The sequence below is a fragment of the Echiichthys vipera genome, assembly GCF_963691815.1.
Source record: "Echiichthys vipera genome assembly, chromosome: 18".
NCBI lineage: Eukaryota > Metazoa > Chordata > Actinopteri > Perciformes > Trachinidae > Echiichthys > Echiichthys vipera.
Window position 1 is genome coordinate 21,213,481 of NC_139843.1, and position 19,998 is coordinate 21,233,478.

Here is a 19,998-nt window from a genome sequence, read left to right on the forward strand (position 1 = left end):
ATATTTGTGAGAACTAATCAGGATACTTTAAAGCCTTGATTAGATAGTACACAAAGAGAGGAAATGGGGAGAGAGAGTCTCAAACAGCACAGGGCCACAGGTCGGACTCAAACCCGGGCCGCTGCAATCTCAATACTGATCAGAATAATCATGATTATCATTTTGGCCATAATGGTGTCGTCCTACTGCTGGCATGAGACTAAACTTGCCAAGAATCTGTGTGTATACTGTTTGAAAGCAACCGTAAGAATGACTGATAGCTTGTGTGTGCATACGGCACAACAGGAATCTTAATGTGATATTTTCATCCGCGCATGACAAAGATCTATGGCCACAACACAAAGCCCAAGTATTGAACAGTGTCTGACTGTGCCTCTGTATCAGTGTGTTGGGTCTCAGTGTTCCTTAAGTTGGGTTTGGAGTGGTTCTAGCCGAGCACGGAGGGCCGGGGTGGGAAAGGGAAGCGTAATCACCAGGGGAATCCCACCACAGAATGGAAACTGGAAATGAATACAGCTCACGCTGCCGACCTCTGACCTACAACCAAAACAAAGACAGGACAGAGAGAGGGAGAGATGGAGGGAAGAGGGCGAGGGTGAAGGGAAAAGATAGTGGTGTGGTCGGGGGCGATGCTTGGACAGGAAAAAAAAAGAAGCAAAACCCACGCTGGTATGTCCACTGCAGAACCCACATCTGTTCCGACATGTGATGTTGTTTAAAAACACTGTTTACAAGTCTTACCGTATCTATTAGAAACACGCACACACAGACAGACACACACAGTGTTACCTCTCTGTGGAAGCGTCTGAGCTCACTACGGCCCTGTCTGGCTCCACTCCGCCCCGACTCTTCCACCTCCATTTTCTCTGGATTCTCCAGCTCCAAGGCCTCCAACTTCTCAATAACACCGGAGCGACTGCACACACACACACACACACACACACACACACACACACACACACACACACACACACACACACACACACACACACACACACACACACACACACACACACACACACACACACACACACACACACACACACACACACACACACACACACACACACACACACACACACACACACACACACACACACACACACACACACACACACACACACACACACACACACACACACACACACACACACACACACACACACACACACACACACACACACACAAGATTTAGACCAATGACAATCGAGTAAATGGCTCTGAAAAGCACTAAGGCATATGGGACATGTTGTCCCCAAATATCTGAAGCCTATTTTGGTTCCAGGACCTAAACTCAGGATCTGAACTAGGAACTAAAAGTCCCCTTTATGCTTTCCTGTTTGTGCACGGCATCTGAAGTACTGTTAGGATTAGGCAAGTCAGACTGAAAACAGATTTAAAAAGGAATGGAAGCATAGGAGAGGAAATGTTCCCAAACAGCCTACGCTCACTGATGTCCATCTGTAACCTTCCTCAAACTGTGACACAGTACACTGCCAACTCTGACACGCTCCCACACAGCCCTTTTGTTATATGACAGAGGAATCTGCATTACAGAAAGGAAGAGGGTGAGAGGCAGGAGGAAATATTATATTACTCGTTTGTCTAAATGTTGCCCTTATTTGGGGACTCTTCAGCTGCAATCCTTAAAAGGGAATGAAGGAGAGGGGGGGAGGACTAGGACAGTTTGAGGCCAAACCCCCACTGAAGGATTTTTTTTGACTAAAGCTATGTCCCAGACAGACTCGATTGACATAGCCAGAATATAGATATGACAGGGTCTCCGCACAACCCTGCAGTAAGAAGTTTGTATCAAACATGTTTGTTAAAAAATCCAGTGCTTCTTATATCTGAATTATATCATATCTGAAAGGGGCTAAAGTTGGGCTCAAGTGGACCAGTAATGTGTTTATGAGACTATGTGGGCACCTCCTATTTTCCTCTCCTCATCCTTTTCCTTTCACACCTGGCGTGGATGGAGGAGCTGAATGGAGCTGGAAACTAGCTGTGCGAGGAAAAAGATGACCCCCACCACAACCACTGGGTTTGTTTGAAATGTTGTCGTCTATGCTGTGTGTAGGTGTGTCAGACCTCTGACCCCTTCACGTACGGCACCAGTGGTCCGTGAGGCAGATTACTGAATGGAAAGTCCAGAGGTTGTGTGTTTATATAGTCTATGCTTACAGTTAGTAAGACTGCTGATGAAAACTGATGGGGGGGGGGGGGGGGGGGGGGGGGGGGTTATAAAGTAGGAGATTTTCACACACAACTCAAGAACACAACAGGGGTATTCAAAGAGCATCACAAATCCCAGTATGCACAGCCCGTTATGCACATAACACACACTTTCCACTCAAATCACACCAGTTGTGAGAGTGTGTGTGTGTGCACATCAAAAGCTTTGGTTCAGTGCGTCACTAAACTGTGTGCATGTCTGTGTACGTGTCTTTAAAAGGATAAGCCGGAGGCTCAAGTATTTCCAGACCACAGTGTCGGTAGTATGGAGCTGAGATTCTAAGAAAAGCAGGACATTAAACTTGTTCATCTGGTTCAATTAGAGGCTGATGAGATACTTCAGCCATTAACAAGGACAGCAAGGTGTTATCAGGTTAAGTATAGCACTTCCTCTGCAGTCCGACCTGTGTGTTAATGTGTTGTTCTAGTTCAAGCCCGCAGTCAGGCATGGGTGGGTCCATAACACACACGGCAAAGCGGCCGTTACAGCTTAGATAAAAATCTGGTGTTTCAGTTATTCACTGTAGCTGTGGTGAACCTGACATCAGCTGGAACGACACAACAGAGCCTGCAGAGCAACTATTCATGAATAGCTTTCAAAGGGACACTTTTACACACTACAATCAGATTTCTCAGCCTGTGGAAACATTTGTGTGTAGCCCTCTGTAGTCTAGGGGTATCTGGATAAAAGATGTTCAAAGATGTTGCATTATGGACATTGAGATTCAGCTTTTGTGAAGGTTTAGGCAGATAAGACTTGATGCCACATGCTGCACACATTTTGAAAACTCTGTTTTCATCCGTATCTTGTGAGTCCTCGAAGTTCACGTAAGTGCAAACTCAATTGTTGAAAAAAATGTTTGCGGGATTTTTAACAAATATTCAAATTGTTTTTAGAAAACTTTTAGAAAACGAATAGCTTAACGCACAAATGAATAAACTGTGAAGTGCAGAAGCAAGAAAGTTCAAAATGCTAACCAGATCCAGAAGTTAGTCTCCAGCCACTCACTGATATGTCTGAGCAGAATAATGGCTGGAACTTGTACATGCTTAGCTTTTTGGGATGAAAACTGTCAAATTTAAAATACAAAACCACGAAAATAGAATTGGAATTAGCTGCGTTTCCAACAACTGGTTTGGAACAAATTAAATAGGCTACAGCATAGTTTGGTTCATCTACGAGAGAAAATGCAGAGAGGTCTTTAAGAATTTGGTTCCATTGGGCAAGTTTTAATTGTTCTTTCATGTCGGCTAGTATGGGCCATGTTTCTTGCTGTCCACACATGATGACACGTTATGAGAATATCCAGGAAGAAGTGACTTATATGTTTGCTACGTCAGAACTTATTAGGCAAAGGTAAAACTTAGCGCATCAACCCTATTTAGAAAAAAGCAAAAACCACCTCAAAGATACTTTTATGCCCATTTGAGAACGTTTTCTTGCATTTTATGTTTCCATAAAGCTTTGTAACGTGAATCTTCAAAATACGCTTATACGATTATAAAAACACAGATATGGTACGGTTTTTAGCAGTTCAATCAGAAATCACTAGTTTCTGCCTTCAAAAAAATGAGGTCTCCCAGTTGCAGCAGGCCCTTCTCTAATAATTCTCAGTTTTTGAGTGAAAACGTTGGGTGCCACTGAGATAAAGAAAGGTTAGGTAAGATGGCATATGGGACATGGTAAGATGATAACAGCAGCAGCAGAGAGAAGAGGCAGACACTAACCTCCTCTCAGGGCTGAGGACGGCCTCCCTCTCCTGCCTGTCGGGGCTCCTAAACCGGCTCCTCTTCTCAGCCTTTCTGGCCTCTGCCTCCAGCCTTCTGGACCGCGACGTGTCATGGTGGCTGTAGGAGTGGCTGCCCCTCTGGTTGGCTGGGTGGCTGTCTGTGCTGGTCACGGTGCTGCCGCTGGCGTCCGAGTCCAGAGAGCTGACCGAGCCGCTGATGTGGGAGCCGTTAGAGAGCAGGGAGCTGCCGGAGGGGAAGGGGTCGCTGGGGGCTGGGGAGAGGCAGCGCGGGACGCCCCCCAGGCTGGAGCATGAACCTGTCGGGGAGAGCAGGCCACTGGGGGTCTGGGGCACAGAGCCATGCAGCGGCAGGCTGCCCCGGTCCACCTCGTCGCCATTCACCGAGCCGCTGTCAGAGCCTTGTGGTGCAGAGTCAGCTACACAAGAGAAACAGAAGATTTTATTTAAGACTTTATTTTATCATCTTTGCTTTTCTTACCTCTAAAATATTCAAAAAAAAATTCACTTATATTTGAAAGAATTTGTACTTTCTGTTACGCATGTTACGTTTCAATTGCGCTGCACTAATCTAAACACTAAAGAGGGACATTTTTTTTACCCATTTTCAACATGTCTGCGTGTAGCTCCGCCCTAAAGCATCCCCTGCTCTATGGTCTATTTTTCTCTTAATAGGACCACAATTTTCTAAATGAACAGTGTGCTATATTTGAAGAAGATTTGAAAATAGTGATTGAGGCCATGAAGGCATTCGGAAAATGTTTACTGAGGTAATAAATCAAGTGGTAGGTAGGCTCATTTTCTCATTGACTTCTATACAACTGGACTTCATATTGGAACCAGTGGAGTCCATTACTTTTACAGTTTATGGTATGAATGTATAAAGTACTTAATAAACACTATACAGAGTACCTTTATACAAAGATGTTATTCTTTCATACCTGTGGGGGGTAGCGGTGATCCTGGAGGTAGGTCAGCAGGGGCCCAGACAGCAGCCCCCTCAGCCTCTCTCTGGTTCAGCTCCTCCTGCCAGATGATAGAGCTTGAGTCTGGAACCTTCTCCGCCTCTGGGATACCAGAGCCGGTCACTGCTACCTTGGCTGGACCTGGCTCCTGGACGTGAACACGTCAACAGTCAAAAACAGCAAAACAAGGAAAGCGGAGTAGGATATGAGGTAAAGTACCCTATTTTTGTGCTGTGTGAGAAGTGTTACCTGGGAGGTCGTAGGCTCCACCTTGCGTTTCTTCTTCTGGTTCTGTTTGTTAGTTCGGGGGTATACCACCAGCTGTTCACTCCACCTGGAGACAGAGGAGAGCGTTTTTGACATTTGTGTGTGCACACCCTATCCTGCCTAACCCATCAGCAGACACAACCAGACAACTGACCCATTGATGATCTCTTTATTTTCTCCTCTGATGAAGTACTCCTGGTCCGGGGTGATGATGCACAGGGAGTTCTTCTGACCAGTCTTGGGCTCAGCGTCTATGACGTCCGAGCAGAGGTTCATGTTCACTGTGCCCTGAGGCAGCGTGCTTGGCTAGAGGAGAAACAGTATGGCGCATTAGCCAGTGTATTATCTTGTATAATTTAACTGGAATGCTGGAGCAGACAACTGAATGTAGCAAAGGAAATAATATTACGAGCAAAGAAAAATTCAAACAGGATGCTTGAGTCACTGGTTAGTTTCCATCTATGTTCATCCACTGGTTTGTTTCCATATCCAATGGGTGACTGCCCGACTAAACACTGATATCACTGGTATCACATTTCAAATAATTCAAAACTCAAACAGAGAAGATCTGAGGGAAAACATGCCTCAGTGCTGCAGTGTTTCACAGACTCATTTTCCACAGCTCTACTCAACTCTACTTGTCCTTTTTTGGTTTTCCATTAGTTAAGGTTGTGGATACCAAGTACAACCTCGGTCAAGGTTCAAGGCGAGCTGAGCCGACATTAGAAGGTGAGACACCGCAGACCGTGATTCAGACCGTGATGCAGGCCGTGATTTTTAATTAGCCAATACTACTGCCAATAGTGGGAGCACTGTCTGAAATTTGTACCCTCCAAATAAATTTGTGAATTGTTGGTAGTATTGTTTCACATTGTCATGCCATCCGCCACTTTGGCAGAAATGGAAAATACACAGAAATGTATCATGTCTAGTAAGGTTAGTGTATAATTTGATAGAGTTTACATTTAAACGTTGCACGCAACTGCTATAAAAAGAAGTGCTTTTGGCTGTAGAACCCTTTTTCTTTTGGATTGACAGTGACTTTGGCATACATTTAACGTTTCTTGTGTGAATATATTGAACATTGAATGAGTGTTTTTTTTTTCATCTAAACGATCTAGATGTTGTTCCTTAATTTAGCGCATAGATTTAAAAAGTGGGAGACAAAAAAATACTTTCCTGCCACAGTGGCAGGCGGTGAAAAAGTTCATTTCAGACCCTGAGTGGCAGTCCGCAAAACTACGCCAAACACTACGTACAATAGGACTGTTCTCTATTACAGAAATTCTTAGTCGACGAATGCTCAAAGACTTTTTACAATCATGTGTTTACAAGATATGTGTTCATAAGTTTGTTGGAAATAAGTAATTCAGCGTACAAAAGTATAAAAAATGACTAATGGACTATAGAAATCTTTTAGTCAATTGATGCCAATGAAAGGATCCAGCGAGTGCCGCGTTGAAGATGTGACACAGGAGTTTCACATGGTGTTGCTATGGTGATCAGCTAAGAATCTCACATACAATGAGGGGGTACCATCTGTAGTGGAAACAAAATAGAGAAAAGGATCTGGTCCAAAACTGAGTTGAGCTGAGTCGTACCATGCGGTGGAAATGAGGAAAAAGTCTCCTCCAATCCCACATTCCTCATGTGCCTCTCTTTTTAAGAGGCAGGTTTCAGGGCACATCGTGGCCTGTACTGTATGGACACTCCGTTGTTATCACCAGATCACCATGGTAACAAGGGAAAGCCTTTCAGTTGTAGCCCACACGAGTGAAAAGGGGAGATGACAGCAATGGGATGCCGGACTATAAGCTGCTTTGTGTGTGTGATCAGTGAAGAACGTAGAGCTGCATCTGCTTTGTAAACCCTCTACGACACAGAAATGCTTCACTTAGAACACTGAAAATTCTAAATATCTCGGCAGTTTGTCTAGTATTAGTAGTTAACAGTATGTATTGTATGACAGGATAATAAACACACTGCCATCTGAACCTGATAACTTATTGTCTCGTTAACATCAGAGGGAAGAAATCCCCTAAACTTCCTCTCCAACCTTCTGTGTGTCTGCTCTGAATCCTGCGGCTCTGTTATCAGGCTTTGCTGCTACAGATGTAAAACAGGTGCTGGGTCCCTTCCCAGCTCCTTTTAAGGCCACTGAACACAGATCCAGCTTTATTAAGATCTGCCTGTAAACCCCAAGGGGCTGCCAAATATGGCCATTACACGGTGTCGCACTTTAGAATTCAGACGCTGTAGAAGAATTTCCGCAACTAGAAAGAAACAATCATGTTAGAGAATATGAAGCGGTGTGAAACTGTGTGGATCCCCGCAGTGTGGGAAATCGTGGCCACATCAATATCGTAGTGAAATTTGTTAAGATGGGTAAAGCTGAAATTATATATATTTTGCACTTGAGAAATCTATGACCACTAATAGCCCTTTAAGACCAAACCGTTCCAAAATTACAGAGCCTCAGGAACTCAACTCAGAGCCTAAGTTTCTTTTTTCACATTACCACCACATTTGAACAACTGCAAAGATAAGGAAAAGATAGAGCTGCGGCAATTATGTGGATTAATCAATTAATCCTTTGACAACTATTTTGATTATCAGTTCATTCAAAAATAATAAACTTTCCTCAGTTTGGAAATTGTAACAATTTGCTGCTTTTCTTTGTCTTATGGTTTCATTTAGGTTTTAGACTGTCGGCAGGACAAAACAAGACAGAATAATCTATTCCAACTATTTTGATAATGGATTAATCAGTTTGACACTTGGTAGTTTTAGGCCAACTATAGTTCTGTGAGGGACACTAAAGCATTTTGAAAGTATAAGCACATGTTTTATAAGCACATCAAGTGGATCTGATGTGGGGTAGGATGGGGTCGATGCTAATGGTTTGACTCCAACCTGTGGCCCTTTGCTGCATCTCTCTCTCTATCTCTCCCCCTCTCATGTGTATAATGTGTTTTGAAACAAATCTCTAAATTTACTTTACCAGGACTTTAATTAAGAAAATAATTAAACAAATTACAAACAAACAAATTAAGCTAAAATGAAAATAATTGTTAGTTGGAACCCTAGCCCCAATTGAAACACAGATGTCTTGTTCTTCAATCCATCGATGCCACTTAAAGTCTTGCAGTAAAAAGCATTTATTGACAAGAGACCTCAGCAACATAATCTTGTTATTTTCTGCAGCTAGGGGACCTAGAGTCTAGTTTGCTCTAACAACTACTTAGAAAACGTCCCACTGTCCACCCACATAGTCAGTGTATGAGACAAGCAGAGATGAAGTGTCGCTCACAGTGCCTGGAGGTGAGTTTTCTCTGTTATTTGTTGCTGTTAGGTGGAGCCTAGATTTCTAGTCCAGCTGATCCTAGTCTAGAGAGTTTAAAAGCAACTTGTTGCTTAGAAACTGGCCACTGCTACTGGCACCAAAACAAAGGAGATGTTTCTGCCAAGGCTACCATTCAAACACAAATGAATTGTCATGAGTTTGATTTCTACACAACTGGGCCAATTCCATATCCTCCAATTGTGTCTGCCTTCTATGGGGCTCACTATATTTAGCTTTGCAATGGGAAATTATTAAAATCAACAACTTTCTCACAGAGTCCTCTTGAAATTTGAGTCACTCTGGCTGACATGAGATGAGGTCATAAGAAACAAAAGAAATCCAACAGAAACTAAACAACCCACAGCAGACTGACGAGCCAAATGTTTTATACTAAAAAAGGGATGAGTCTATACTGTACTTAACACATGCTATAATATTTATTTTTTCATTGCAGCACATGTCCGATAGTAAAAACGGCATGAAACAACATAGCCTGCTTTAGAATTAAGTGGAGTACACCCACTCCATAAATAATAAATCCTCCAGGAGGTTTTTTTACAGGCTGAGCCGAAAGGCAAGTCCACCACAGCAGGCTCCAGAGAATGCTGTTTTATATGGTACATGGGCCTCGACAAAGCACCCTCCATCAAAAGGATCACAATATACAAGCAATAATCAGAGCCACAATGCAAACTCAGTTTAAATCAGTGTATTGCACAATGAGCTACACTCAACATCAGAATGTCTTTTATATAATTGTCCAAAAGGTCCAAATAATGAAACAGTCCAAAGTTAAATCAAAAATCACTTTATAGTTTCAAGCACAAGATAAAGAAATAATTTTGGTTTGTTTAATTCTGTTTTAGTTGTTTTTTGTAGGAGTGAATCATCTTCTCAAACTAAATAATATAGGATCTCTGATAAGTTTCAGTTTCGTTTTCCCCCTTTAGGAGTGGAGAATCTTCCCAAACAATTTAACAAACAATCTTTGAACAAGTGAATCTCCAACGCTTCCTGGGAATTGTAAACACTCAACCATATAGAGACAGAATTGACATGCTGTTGTGTAAAAAAGATAAATAACATAAGGCTATTTAGTTTGTTTACTAAGAGGACAAGGTATAGAGCTGTTCTATAGGACTCCTGTTGTGATCCGACGCTATTCAGAAAATAAAATTTACTTGACTTCTAAGGGGGCTGGGGTGCCGTTAGGGGGGGCGCCCCTAATATAACAGTAGGGGAAACACCGGATATAATAGCTTTTTTTTACTTTGTAAGGTCATTCCAAGTTCCGACTTCCGACGTTAATGGAGCGCACCATTACTTCAGATCATTAAAGTCTTAAAACGAGAGACATCGTCTGCATCTTTGGTTTAACAGACACACCTGGAGCAAAATTTAAAATCAGGCACACAAGACAGCACAAGTTTTATACAGTCTTTATTCTACCCTCACTAACAAAGTTTATTATGTTGATTAGGCTATATAATTAAACAATGTGGAGCTGCGCTAAACCTGCTTCAGGTAACCGCCGGTCAGTTCTCTTCATCAATTTTGAGCAGCGAAATACTGCAGGTGCCCTAAAAGTGCATGACCGCAGTAGACCCTTGCTTCTTTTTCTTAATAAAATAATTATGTATTCCAGCACCTCTTTTTCTCAAATCGCTGGCGAGAAAAAAAAAACTTTTATTTTGACTTAGAGACTGTGAGAGACAGTATGGAATTTTTTTTAATATGATGTAGGACAGAAGCAGCTCCGGACCAAAGTGACCCCCTCCTGACCCCCTCCTTCAGCATGGTCTTGTGGTCATTGACCTTTTAACCTTAAAGCTTTCAGGGTGGTCTCACTATATGTCCATCCTTCTGGAAAAATCAGTTTCTCCATGGCAGTCTATCTCACTATCTATCCATTTACAGTCGCAATCTTAATTTGATTAGACTTATATGCAACAGTGATTTCTTTGCTAAAGTATTGCTTTAACTGTTCAACTATCTGATGCATTACCGGCGCCAGCATCAGCAGAGCTGGGTGCCGTGGCAGGCGGTGTGTGGAATGTCTGGGTCTGGGGCATATTTGACGTTTCCTCTGCGGTTTTTAAGGGTTACGGTTCCCTTTCTCTTGCTCTCTGTGGTCCCGGGACTAAGAGCTCACTGCAGTTCACCAAATAAGGGCATTGGAGGAGGAATGCTGCTTTAGATGGGAGAGCATCTTTCCCCCTGCTCGTGGTGAAAATAGTTCTGCTTTAAGAGGCCACTGCTTCAGATAGCACCCTGCTGTCTACTGTACGAAAAAATAGCAGACGATGTCATCGCTGCCTGGACCTGATTCTTCAAGAGGATTCAAATGTCTGAAGCATCAATATGGAAAAACAGTTTGATACAACCCCTTTTTTTGCTCTATAATCTGTTGTGTAACTGTCTGTGTGAACTGAGAACAGGCTGGCTTAACATTTAATCAAACCACAATCCTATCTGTAATTAAACTGCAGTTATCCATAACAGAATTACTCAACAAAAAAAGCATTACTCCTCATCAAAATTGTATTGTCATTAGTCAGAATAGTAATTAAAAACATCCACAAAAACATTCTCACTTGTAAAAATCATATTTCAACGTACCTACAGCTTTGATTGTACTATCCAAAACTAAATTAAAGCTATCTCCAGAGACCTGAAAAGTATTAGCAGCTGTTTTAACATGTAAAAGCTAGACTGGGTGTTGACTGCAGATAGCCACAATTCAATTATTTCTAGTCAAAAAGAACACTTCAGACATCCACTTTGACTTTCTTCCTAGGACAAATGACATCACTTTTACGATTCATGTGAATTGGGCTTTCAGTTTCAGATCAGATATCCACGGTTGCATTTTTGATATAATTCTTAGAAGGAAAAACGCCCATCTCGGATATCTACAATCCAATCGTTTCCAGTCATAATTTTAAATGGAAAAACCATTGCAGACATCATAATGTTATTTGGAAAATCCCAAATATATTTTCTCTAGAAAAAAAGTCATAATGCATATCCACATTATGAGAAAAAAGTACGCATATCTACAATATCAAAGAACAAATGATTTGTTGAAATCTGTTTTCATTTTGGACATATGAAATCAAAATTACTACTAGTATCAATTTGATTGGTTTTATTTTTTTCCCTCCTAAAAATTCTACTGCAGTGATTTTCTCAGCAGGAAAACGGAGGATTGCTTACTCCAGGTAGGGAATGAGTCCTTACCCCAAGTGAAGGAGTTCAAGTACCTCAGGATCTTGTTCACGAGTGAGGGGACGATGGAGCATGAGTTTGGCCGGAGAATCGGAGCAGCGGGGGCGGTGTTGCAGTCGCTTTACCACACTGTTGTGATAAAAAGAGAGCTGAGGCGGAAGGCAAAGCTCTGGATCTACCGGTCAATCTTCGTTCCTACCCTCACCCACTGAAGCTTGGTCATGATCGAAGAAACGAGAAATGGGTTTTCTCAGGAGGGTGGCTGAAGTCTCCCTTAGAGATGGGTTATATGTTCGGCCATCAGTAAGGATGCTCCCTGGGCGCCTCCCTATGGAGGTGTTCCAGGCACGTCCAGCTGGGAGGAGGCCTCGGGGAAGACCCAGGACCAGGTGGAGAGATTATATCTCCACACTGGCCTGGGAGCACCTCAGGATCCGCCAGTTAGAGCTGGTTAGTGTGGCCCGGGAAAGGGAAGTTTGGGGGCCCCTGCTAGAGCTGCTGCCCCCGCGACCCGACCCCGGATAAGGGGCTGAAGATGAAGTGAAGAAGTGAAGTGGATTTCTGCAATTGTTTTGTTTCTAGTCATAATTTTAATGGTAGATATCTGAAAAAAATCAAAATGTATTCAAAATTACATTATGGATTTCTGTAATGGTTTGGATATCTAAAATTTAAATTATAACCAGTAACAATTGGACTGTAGATATCTGAAATAGTTTTTACTATTCTGAATTGTATTGCTGATATCCATGATGCTCATTCTGGATATCAGAAATGTTAAAATGGCCTTTCCGATGTTTGACACAAAATCGTTATCATAGTCATATATGAACATACACACCCTGAAGTATTCCTTTAAAGCCACAGAGAAAAACTGGTTCAAACTGGAGTTTGCTCTGGGCCTAACAAGAGGATGAGGACAAACAATGTTTGTAAGTCATTTTTAAAGAAACACATGCTGAAGTTGTGAAATGACATTAATAAGTGAGATATTCTAATCATGAGAATTAGCCTTGAAGAGGGGGAAAAAAAAATTCACTTACACTTCTGGCACATTTCTTATAACATCTTGAACACGTTAGACAGATGTGGACCGCGATCAAATTCAAAAGAATAGTTTTACTTTTAGTCACCACAAAACATGAACATGAAGAAGAATTGACTTCAAGCTCTCGTGACCGTCATGATAAGAAGACCATTAAATACAGAGACGAAAATAACTATACGTTTTTCAACTTGGACGGTATGGCAGGAACCTACTTGGTATGATGAGTCGCAAAAGAGTGGAGATAATGGGATCAAAGGAGTCCTAAGACAAAGAGTGGGTGTGGCTCCTGGAAGTCTCCTCACTTTAGAAAAGCCACGTGAGAAGAATGGGTTATTATAGAAATGTAAACCTCAACCCTGACCTCAAACAAATCATATCTGCCCTCCACTGGTGGCTCGAGCCGTTTGGTAAACAATGATGAGCTGGATGAGATCAACCCCATTAATGTGCTCCTATCAGAGGTTTTGGAGAGTTCCTATCCTCAGGGTCCAGAGCACAAAGCAGCCATTTCCCTGACCCAGTTTCCCTGCCTTGTGGAGCACATGAAAAGAGCAGAAGAACAATGAGGCAGACGGTTTTGGAATCACTGTTACAATGAGAGGAAAACACAACTGCACACCAGCCTGGGTGTCACTGGAAACACATTACACAGTGGAAACACGCACACGCACAAACGCAACCACGTTTCCTCCCATTGTCATCACTCGCAACACAGAGAAATGTGACTTTAAACGGCAAGCTTGGAAACAGAGGTACAGGTGCTCGGATCAATTTAGGGACCATTGCTGGAAGTAGTGATGACCGATACCGATCACTGGACAAATAAGAAATCATTTATGAATATAACTGTTTTGTAAATATCCTAACACTAAATTATGTTGTGTTTCGAAACAATGTATCCCAGTTTTGATATTGTGTCTCTGTGTTAATTGTTCATTATCTCTTGAAATATGATAAATATGTCAAAAAACAGCCTCAGACCCCTGTTTCTTCTCTTCCTGTTGAAAAAGGTTTCAAATGTTTGTTGACTCAGCGTGCACTTGGTAGTGTTTACAAAATTGAATCCAAGTGTATGAAACTTTGGGTAACCAGCTAGCCTCAGCAGTTATATTAACCTGAACTTCACTAGCTAACGGAGCAATATGGAGAGCAGTGAAAAGAGATATGTGTTGATATCAGTGGGGAAAAACACCTAACGTTATATTCACAGAATACAGTGCGTAACCAGTGTTTTCACTTCCAATACAACGTGGTTGAGGAATACAGGGAGGCTTTTGACTGAGTTCCTGTGGTTGAAGGTGGGCAGTACGTGGTGACTTTTGACAGCTTATGAGCGAACAGCTGGCGACATGAGAAGACCGAGAGGCCAACGGGGAGCCAGTCCAAAGTCTCTGTAATATCTTCTTTGTCGCCCTCAGTGGGTGGGTGTGTGTGTGTGTGTGTGTGTGTGTGTGTGTGGAGCCGACAGTCCTCTGTTCTGTAGTTCTGCATCTTGCTAAACTTTAAGGCTGCCCATTTTTTATGGCCAATCAAATGAGCAGGACTGGATTTAGATAGCTCTGGCGATTGTACACTCCAATTCTCTATTTCACTGGGAATAAACCTCACAGTTCAGAAGCTATAGACAATCTAACCTCTATTTCACCGGGACTTTAGTACAATATAATGTTGATTGTAGCTGATGTAGTGTTGTTTCTGATGTGTGAGGTGATACATTTTGATATGTTTTAAAAATAAGTTAGTATCACTGTTTGACACAGGACACTGATGGGCAGGAAAACTTGCAGCCTGACAAGATGGATATTTGTGTGATATGTGATCCCGCGATTCTTGCACAATATCGTGTGAATTCAGCTGCCATGCAAGGTAATTTAATAACAGCCATTAATAATAAATTTCATCAATGAATTTATTTCATAATAAATGTAATTTATATTATTTATGTTAGACGGAAAAAGGTAAAGACGTGTGTGCATTTTCCACAATACGGACCTGCAAATATTTCACAATGAAAGCCCTGTGTTAACAAATGAAGGGATTCTGTCTCCAGGAACGCCAGAGAGCTTTGAATTTGAAACAGAAACAGGGAGTGTTGAGTTAAAAATAAATATTTATATTGTGTAGTAATGACATAAGTAAAAAGTGACCACACGGTTTGTGTCTCTGTTCATCTCTTCTCTCGATGCCCTTATAAGTGAATAGCCTTATCTATAAACTACTCGGTATCTTATATTAAGAATTAAAAAAATGAAAAGTTTATAAAAAATGATACGCGACATTTGCCATAGTTGGGCTATTACAAAGTCAGCTCATCTCCGGTCCCCTCACTTAGAGGGACACAGAAGCTTTTAAAGACATAGTTAAAATCTACTGTTATCCTTGAGTGCAGCTCATTTGAGAACCTAACCCCAGACATTTAAACATCTTCATAACACATGTAAAAGTAAATGTCTCTGTTTCTGGCAGGCTGGCTGATAGTGTGTGGCCCCCAGTGTTTACACACACAAGCAGTCTAATCTCCAGCCTGATCAGCCGGTATGGGTTTGGTCACCCGTGTCACATACCCCTAGCGCGCACTACCACCACAAACAGAGGCTTACAGTGGGCACAGAGAGGTGACTTCCCAGCCTTTACATCTATAGTTATAAGACCCTTTCACTGCCAAATGCTTATGCGGGAATCTCTTTGAATTACAGGGCTATGATGGTGCTATCGGTTTCAAATGTGTTTTAGCAATATATATTCTGCAGATTATGTGTGAAATGATGGTGCTACCGTAGTCTGATTCTGCAGCACTATTGTTCCAGGCTTTTAGAAAGACCCTGCTAATCTCTATTTGTCCATTTGAACTCCTAGGGAAAGTTTCCGGTGAGGTAGCATTTTTTTCAGCACTGCTGACTTTGTACCCTTATGTTTTTGTTAACCCCCTCCAGATAAGCCTGCAGCCTCTTCATCATATCCGTAAGCAGACCTGAGAAAACTCTATACAATGAGCAACAGAGGAGACACTTAGGGCGCACTCACACTGTCCATTCGTATCGTTCCCCGTGCTTTAGAGTAGTTGTCCCCCCTCCCTCTTCCCTTATGGGCCCGGGCCCATTTGAACTCAAGTTGCTTGGAAAAAATCTGGGCCTCGACGCGAATGCTTCTTGCATATACTGGTCAAACAAACTAGACTTTAGCTGTGAAGCATGATGGGCCAGTGCGGATGGATAGTGTGGGTGCGCACTTGAAGGTTTCATCCTGCATGTCAGACACAGACACGCTTTTATTAAATGATCACACACGAAAAAAATGTTGAAGCAGAACACCCAAATTGGGACTGTGAGACAAATCATAGAGTAGTTGGGTCTATTTGCTATTGTCGGTCCAGAGTACGATTTTATGCCAACTGTGACATTTTGACACATTCTAACTAATTAAAAAGTAGCTGGGGAAAACAGTGTGTGGAGCCAGCAACTTTTCACATCTTACTCAGAATTAAGGATTTTCTTTGACCAAAACAGAGTTGGTTATTGTTGTAAAGACTCACCAAGACGATTTTGGTGAGTTTTATTTTGTTTCTGTCCAGTCTAAGTGAAGTCTAAATCACGAATAGTTCACAATTCAATTAAGCTAGCCTGAGCTAAGCTAGATGAGCATGTTGTGTTTGTTTACTAGAAAGTTAATGGGTTCTTTGGAGTGATGGGATGTGGCAGAGTTGGTCTCAAAGAAAACTAAAACTGTGCCAACATGGCAACTTGAAGCTGATGAAAGAGGTGAGAGGAAAAACATAGTGCCTGGTGCCTTTTGATAAAGCGTCAGTAACAATTTACTCTATAATCTCTAACTTTCACATCCAAAGATTTGCACAGTTATGTGTAGTGTCTTTTGTTTGGGCTGTGGACATGGCCGGATGGTGACATTTATGCCACATGGACAAAAACCAGACCCTCACGGACAGCATCATTTCAGCAATTTGACAGGAAAGGCAGTGAAGAAGAAGACTGCAAGCTGGTAAACATGGACGTAAACAATGTAGGTTTCAAGATAAACAAGCTTTGCAAATGTTTTCTGAGGAAGAAAATGTTAGGTTTGTAGTATATCACAATGTGTTTTAATAATAAATACTTGATGTAAACAAAAACATTTTTTGCCTACCTGAAAACTCAAAAGGGTTACCTTAGACTACTGGTGTTCTAATACCACAAAACCCCAATCTTTCAAAAAATATGACCTCTCACACACTACTGCACCACACAGCCAAAGCAAGCACACCAGTGTCACGTATCAAGACTTTTACTCATCACTTCGTTTGAGCTGTCTGCTATGCTTCCTGACAGATTTGAAAGAAATCCAACTTGATACTTCATTGGGAAACAAAACGTGTTACGGCATAGAAGCAACCATCCACTCTGACAGCCCAAATCTAAATCTAATCTAAACATGACCCACTTGTTAAATTGAACATTAATTGGTGGCTCTGGCTGTTCTACACGTCATGTAGAATTTCCCCACGGTTCAGTTTCAGAATGTGTCTACAATGGAGGGAGAGGAGGAAGTCTGTAGAGTGGGCAGGGTGCACTACTTACCGACTCGTCCAGGGCAAAGCGCAGGCAGCCATGTTCGTACAGCACAAAAAATCTCCGTTGCCATTTCTGTTGGGAGAAACACACTCTGTGAACCACAGTAGGTGGTTTTATAAGTCACAAAAGCACGGACACATTGCTGTTCTCAATGATGACTGAGCTCTTGCACCTTAAAAAATCTGAAACATATACGTACATACGTATTGCAAAAAATAAAAAATGGCTGAATTCTGGTTGGGTGAAGCTGATAAAAGCCAATGTGAAATATGTCCCAACTACTAACTAATGAGACCTATGTAGGCTGTTCTACACGTCATTTCAGAATGGTCTTTAGGAACAGCAAATGGAACTTCAGCCTACTACTAGTATTCCTCCTACAGTAAAGTTCTGTTTATTACACGGAGGTATCATCAGCATATATGTATGTGTGTGTGTGTGTGTGTGTGTGTGTGTGTGTGTGTGTGTGTGTGTGTGTGTGTGTGTATTTTGTGTACATCCATTTAGTGAACAAACAGGTCTAGAACACATGCTCTTACCCGGGATCTCTGCATAGGATTGTCAAAGTCAGTTCCCTCAGGGGCCAAGCACAGCCATCCACCATAAATAGGTTTAGCCTGTAAAAGAGAGAGAGTGGGGGAGAGAAAAAGAGCAATTTAGATAATCTTTAAAACTGGAAGAGTGTGTGAGCTGAGGGGGATGGGAAGAAGGGGGATGATGTAAATATGAGTGAACAATTTGGGGTCCAGATTTTTGCTTCCGTTCCCACAGTGCGTTTTGCATGAGCCTTTTGGTGTAATCAACTGTTGGATGATGACATGCATGAACTGCCTCTCTTTCCTGTTTACCCACAGCAGATGAGACCAATATGACAAACACTGATTGACTGACCAGTCTCATACAAACTAAATGCATCGACATAAGGACACGATTCAACTTCTGAACTTGTTCGATCGCAAACTTCCCCAGTCCGACTGAGGCGGTAAAGTTCAAAGACGTGAAAACGTATAAACATAGAGCCTACCCCCATTGGTCAGCAAGTAGGCTCTTTAAATCTGCTGCTCTTTGCTCTCCATTAACAAGGACAGTCTCTCTACTTTGTTAACCATTAGCAATCCAGCTTTCATACCAGCCCTCACGCCCTCGCCTCTTCCACAAACTTTCCTGCTGGAAGGTAGAAGGACACAGTTATTAGCCTGCTATAGTGTTACTGCTCCATGTCACTGCGTGGCCTTCCAGGCTGCCATAAAGCTATACAGTATGTGCCTTGTTTGAACTTGTATGGACGTGTCTATGAAGGCAGTTTTGACGCGCTGAAAGCATTAAAAAGAGATACCCCAGTTGTGACCCACATAAATCAAATCAGTCTGCTAATCTGGCATCATCGATTTCACAAATGTTCTGAAAGCCTCTGCCATCAGTGTATGATTGTGTGTGTGTGAAAGGTTGAATGTTGCAAGTAGTGTAAAAGCAACTTGAGTGGTTGGAAGCCTGGAAAGGCTTCCAACCACTCAAGCAGCTCTTGGCCAGTCACAGAGGACTCAAGCATTTAAGTACAAGTCCATTTGCCAGTTACCAAAAGTGACAAAACAGCGTTACGATTAAGTTATAAACTGCCAAGATACATTGACATGCCAGGACAGACGTGCATTAGTTATAATCAACTGATGCTGCAACAGGTAAAACGCAGCACAGCAACCCTTTGGGTGTTTTTCAGTTCCGGTTAATGGAGCCTCTGCCTACACTTCCAAACCCTGCAGAACCGACAGCATTTAAACTCGATATACACAAAGTGAAGCTGACAGCAGTCACTAAACACAGCTTTGCCCTGCCTACATGGCATGTCACATCCCTGTATTAAGGCCCATAGACCTAACCTCCACCTAATCCGTCAGACTAATTTGATGATTTGTTTATTGATATTTATTACTATAATTAGCCTAATTTATCATCTATAATCAAATTTGGATCCATTTATTTTTCAGTGATGCATCCCTGCTAGACTAAATTTATGTTGTGTTTCTTGTGTGTTTTGCTTTTTGTCCCCTTTGTTTTTGTCATATATTTGTCTTACCTTACATAATCTATTTTCACTGTTCACCCTTAGCACACAAATTAGCACATTGACCATATACAGGTTTCAACCTAGTCTAGTTTCCCTGCAGCAGGAATCAGTCATAGGGTGCCCTGATATTGCATGGCTGTTCAAAATTGAATATGTTTTCTTTTACATCAAAGCAATTCCTAAAAAAAATAAAATGGCGTTACATCCCATCATTGTTATGTTTTCAGCTCAGGTAAAAAAGTTCAGAAATCATCTGATTACTACAGTTAAAAGTAATGGAATTTTATTTTAGTAATCTTCTCAAACACATTGCTTGTAAAACACGTTTGCTTAATCAGGATGATAACATCTCCTCTTCATTTTGTGCCAACTCCTGTCTGTGAGAGCGAGAGAGAGCCAGAGGACAGAGAGAGTAGTGAAACACCAAAGTCAGTCTCATGAAAGTTTAGAGTTAATCCAGTCATGATCTACATCCCACGTAGAACAAACTGCAATACATCGAATATATTCATACATCCCACTCCTGAAATGATC

At 41.9% G+C, this 19,998-nt stretch overlaps 1 protein-coding gene across 4 annotated transcripts in view; it reads right to left on the reverse strand.

Moving 5' to 3' along the window:
• The window catches only part of LOC310960944 (myosin phosphatase Rho interacting protein), a 52,834-nt gene that overhangs the window by 28,675 nt on the left and 4,161 nt on the right, over positions 1 to 19,998 (reverse strand). For all 4 annotated transcript variants that reach the window (XM_083932833.1, XM_083932832.1, XM_083932830.1 and 1 more), the window contains exons 2-8: positions 17,939 to 18,016; positions 17,406 to 17,471; positions 5,370 to 5,521; positions 5,198 to 5,282; positions 4,925 to 5,096; positions 3,964 to 4,402; positions 790 to 916 (exon numbers count right to left, since the gene is read on the reverse strand). In XM_083932833.1, coding sequence (XP_083788959.1) covers positions 790 to 916; positions 3,964 to 4,402; positions 4,925 to 5,096; positions 5,198 to 5,282; positions 5,370 to 5,521; positions 17,406 to 17,471; positions 17,939 to 18,016 — 1,119 coding nt within the window. The remainder of the gene's footprint in view (positions 1 to 789; positions 917 to 3,963; positions 4,403 to 4,924; positions 5,097 to 5,197; positions 5,283 to 5,369; positions 5,522 to 17,405; positions 17,472 to 17,938; positions 18,017 to 19,998) is intronic.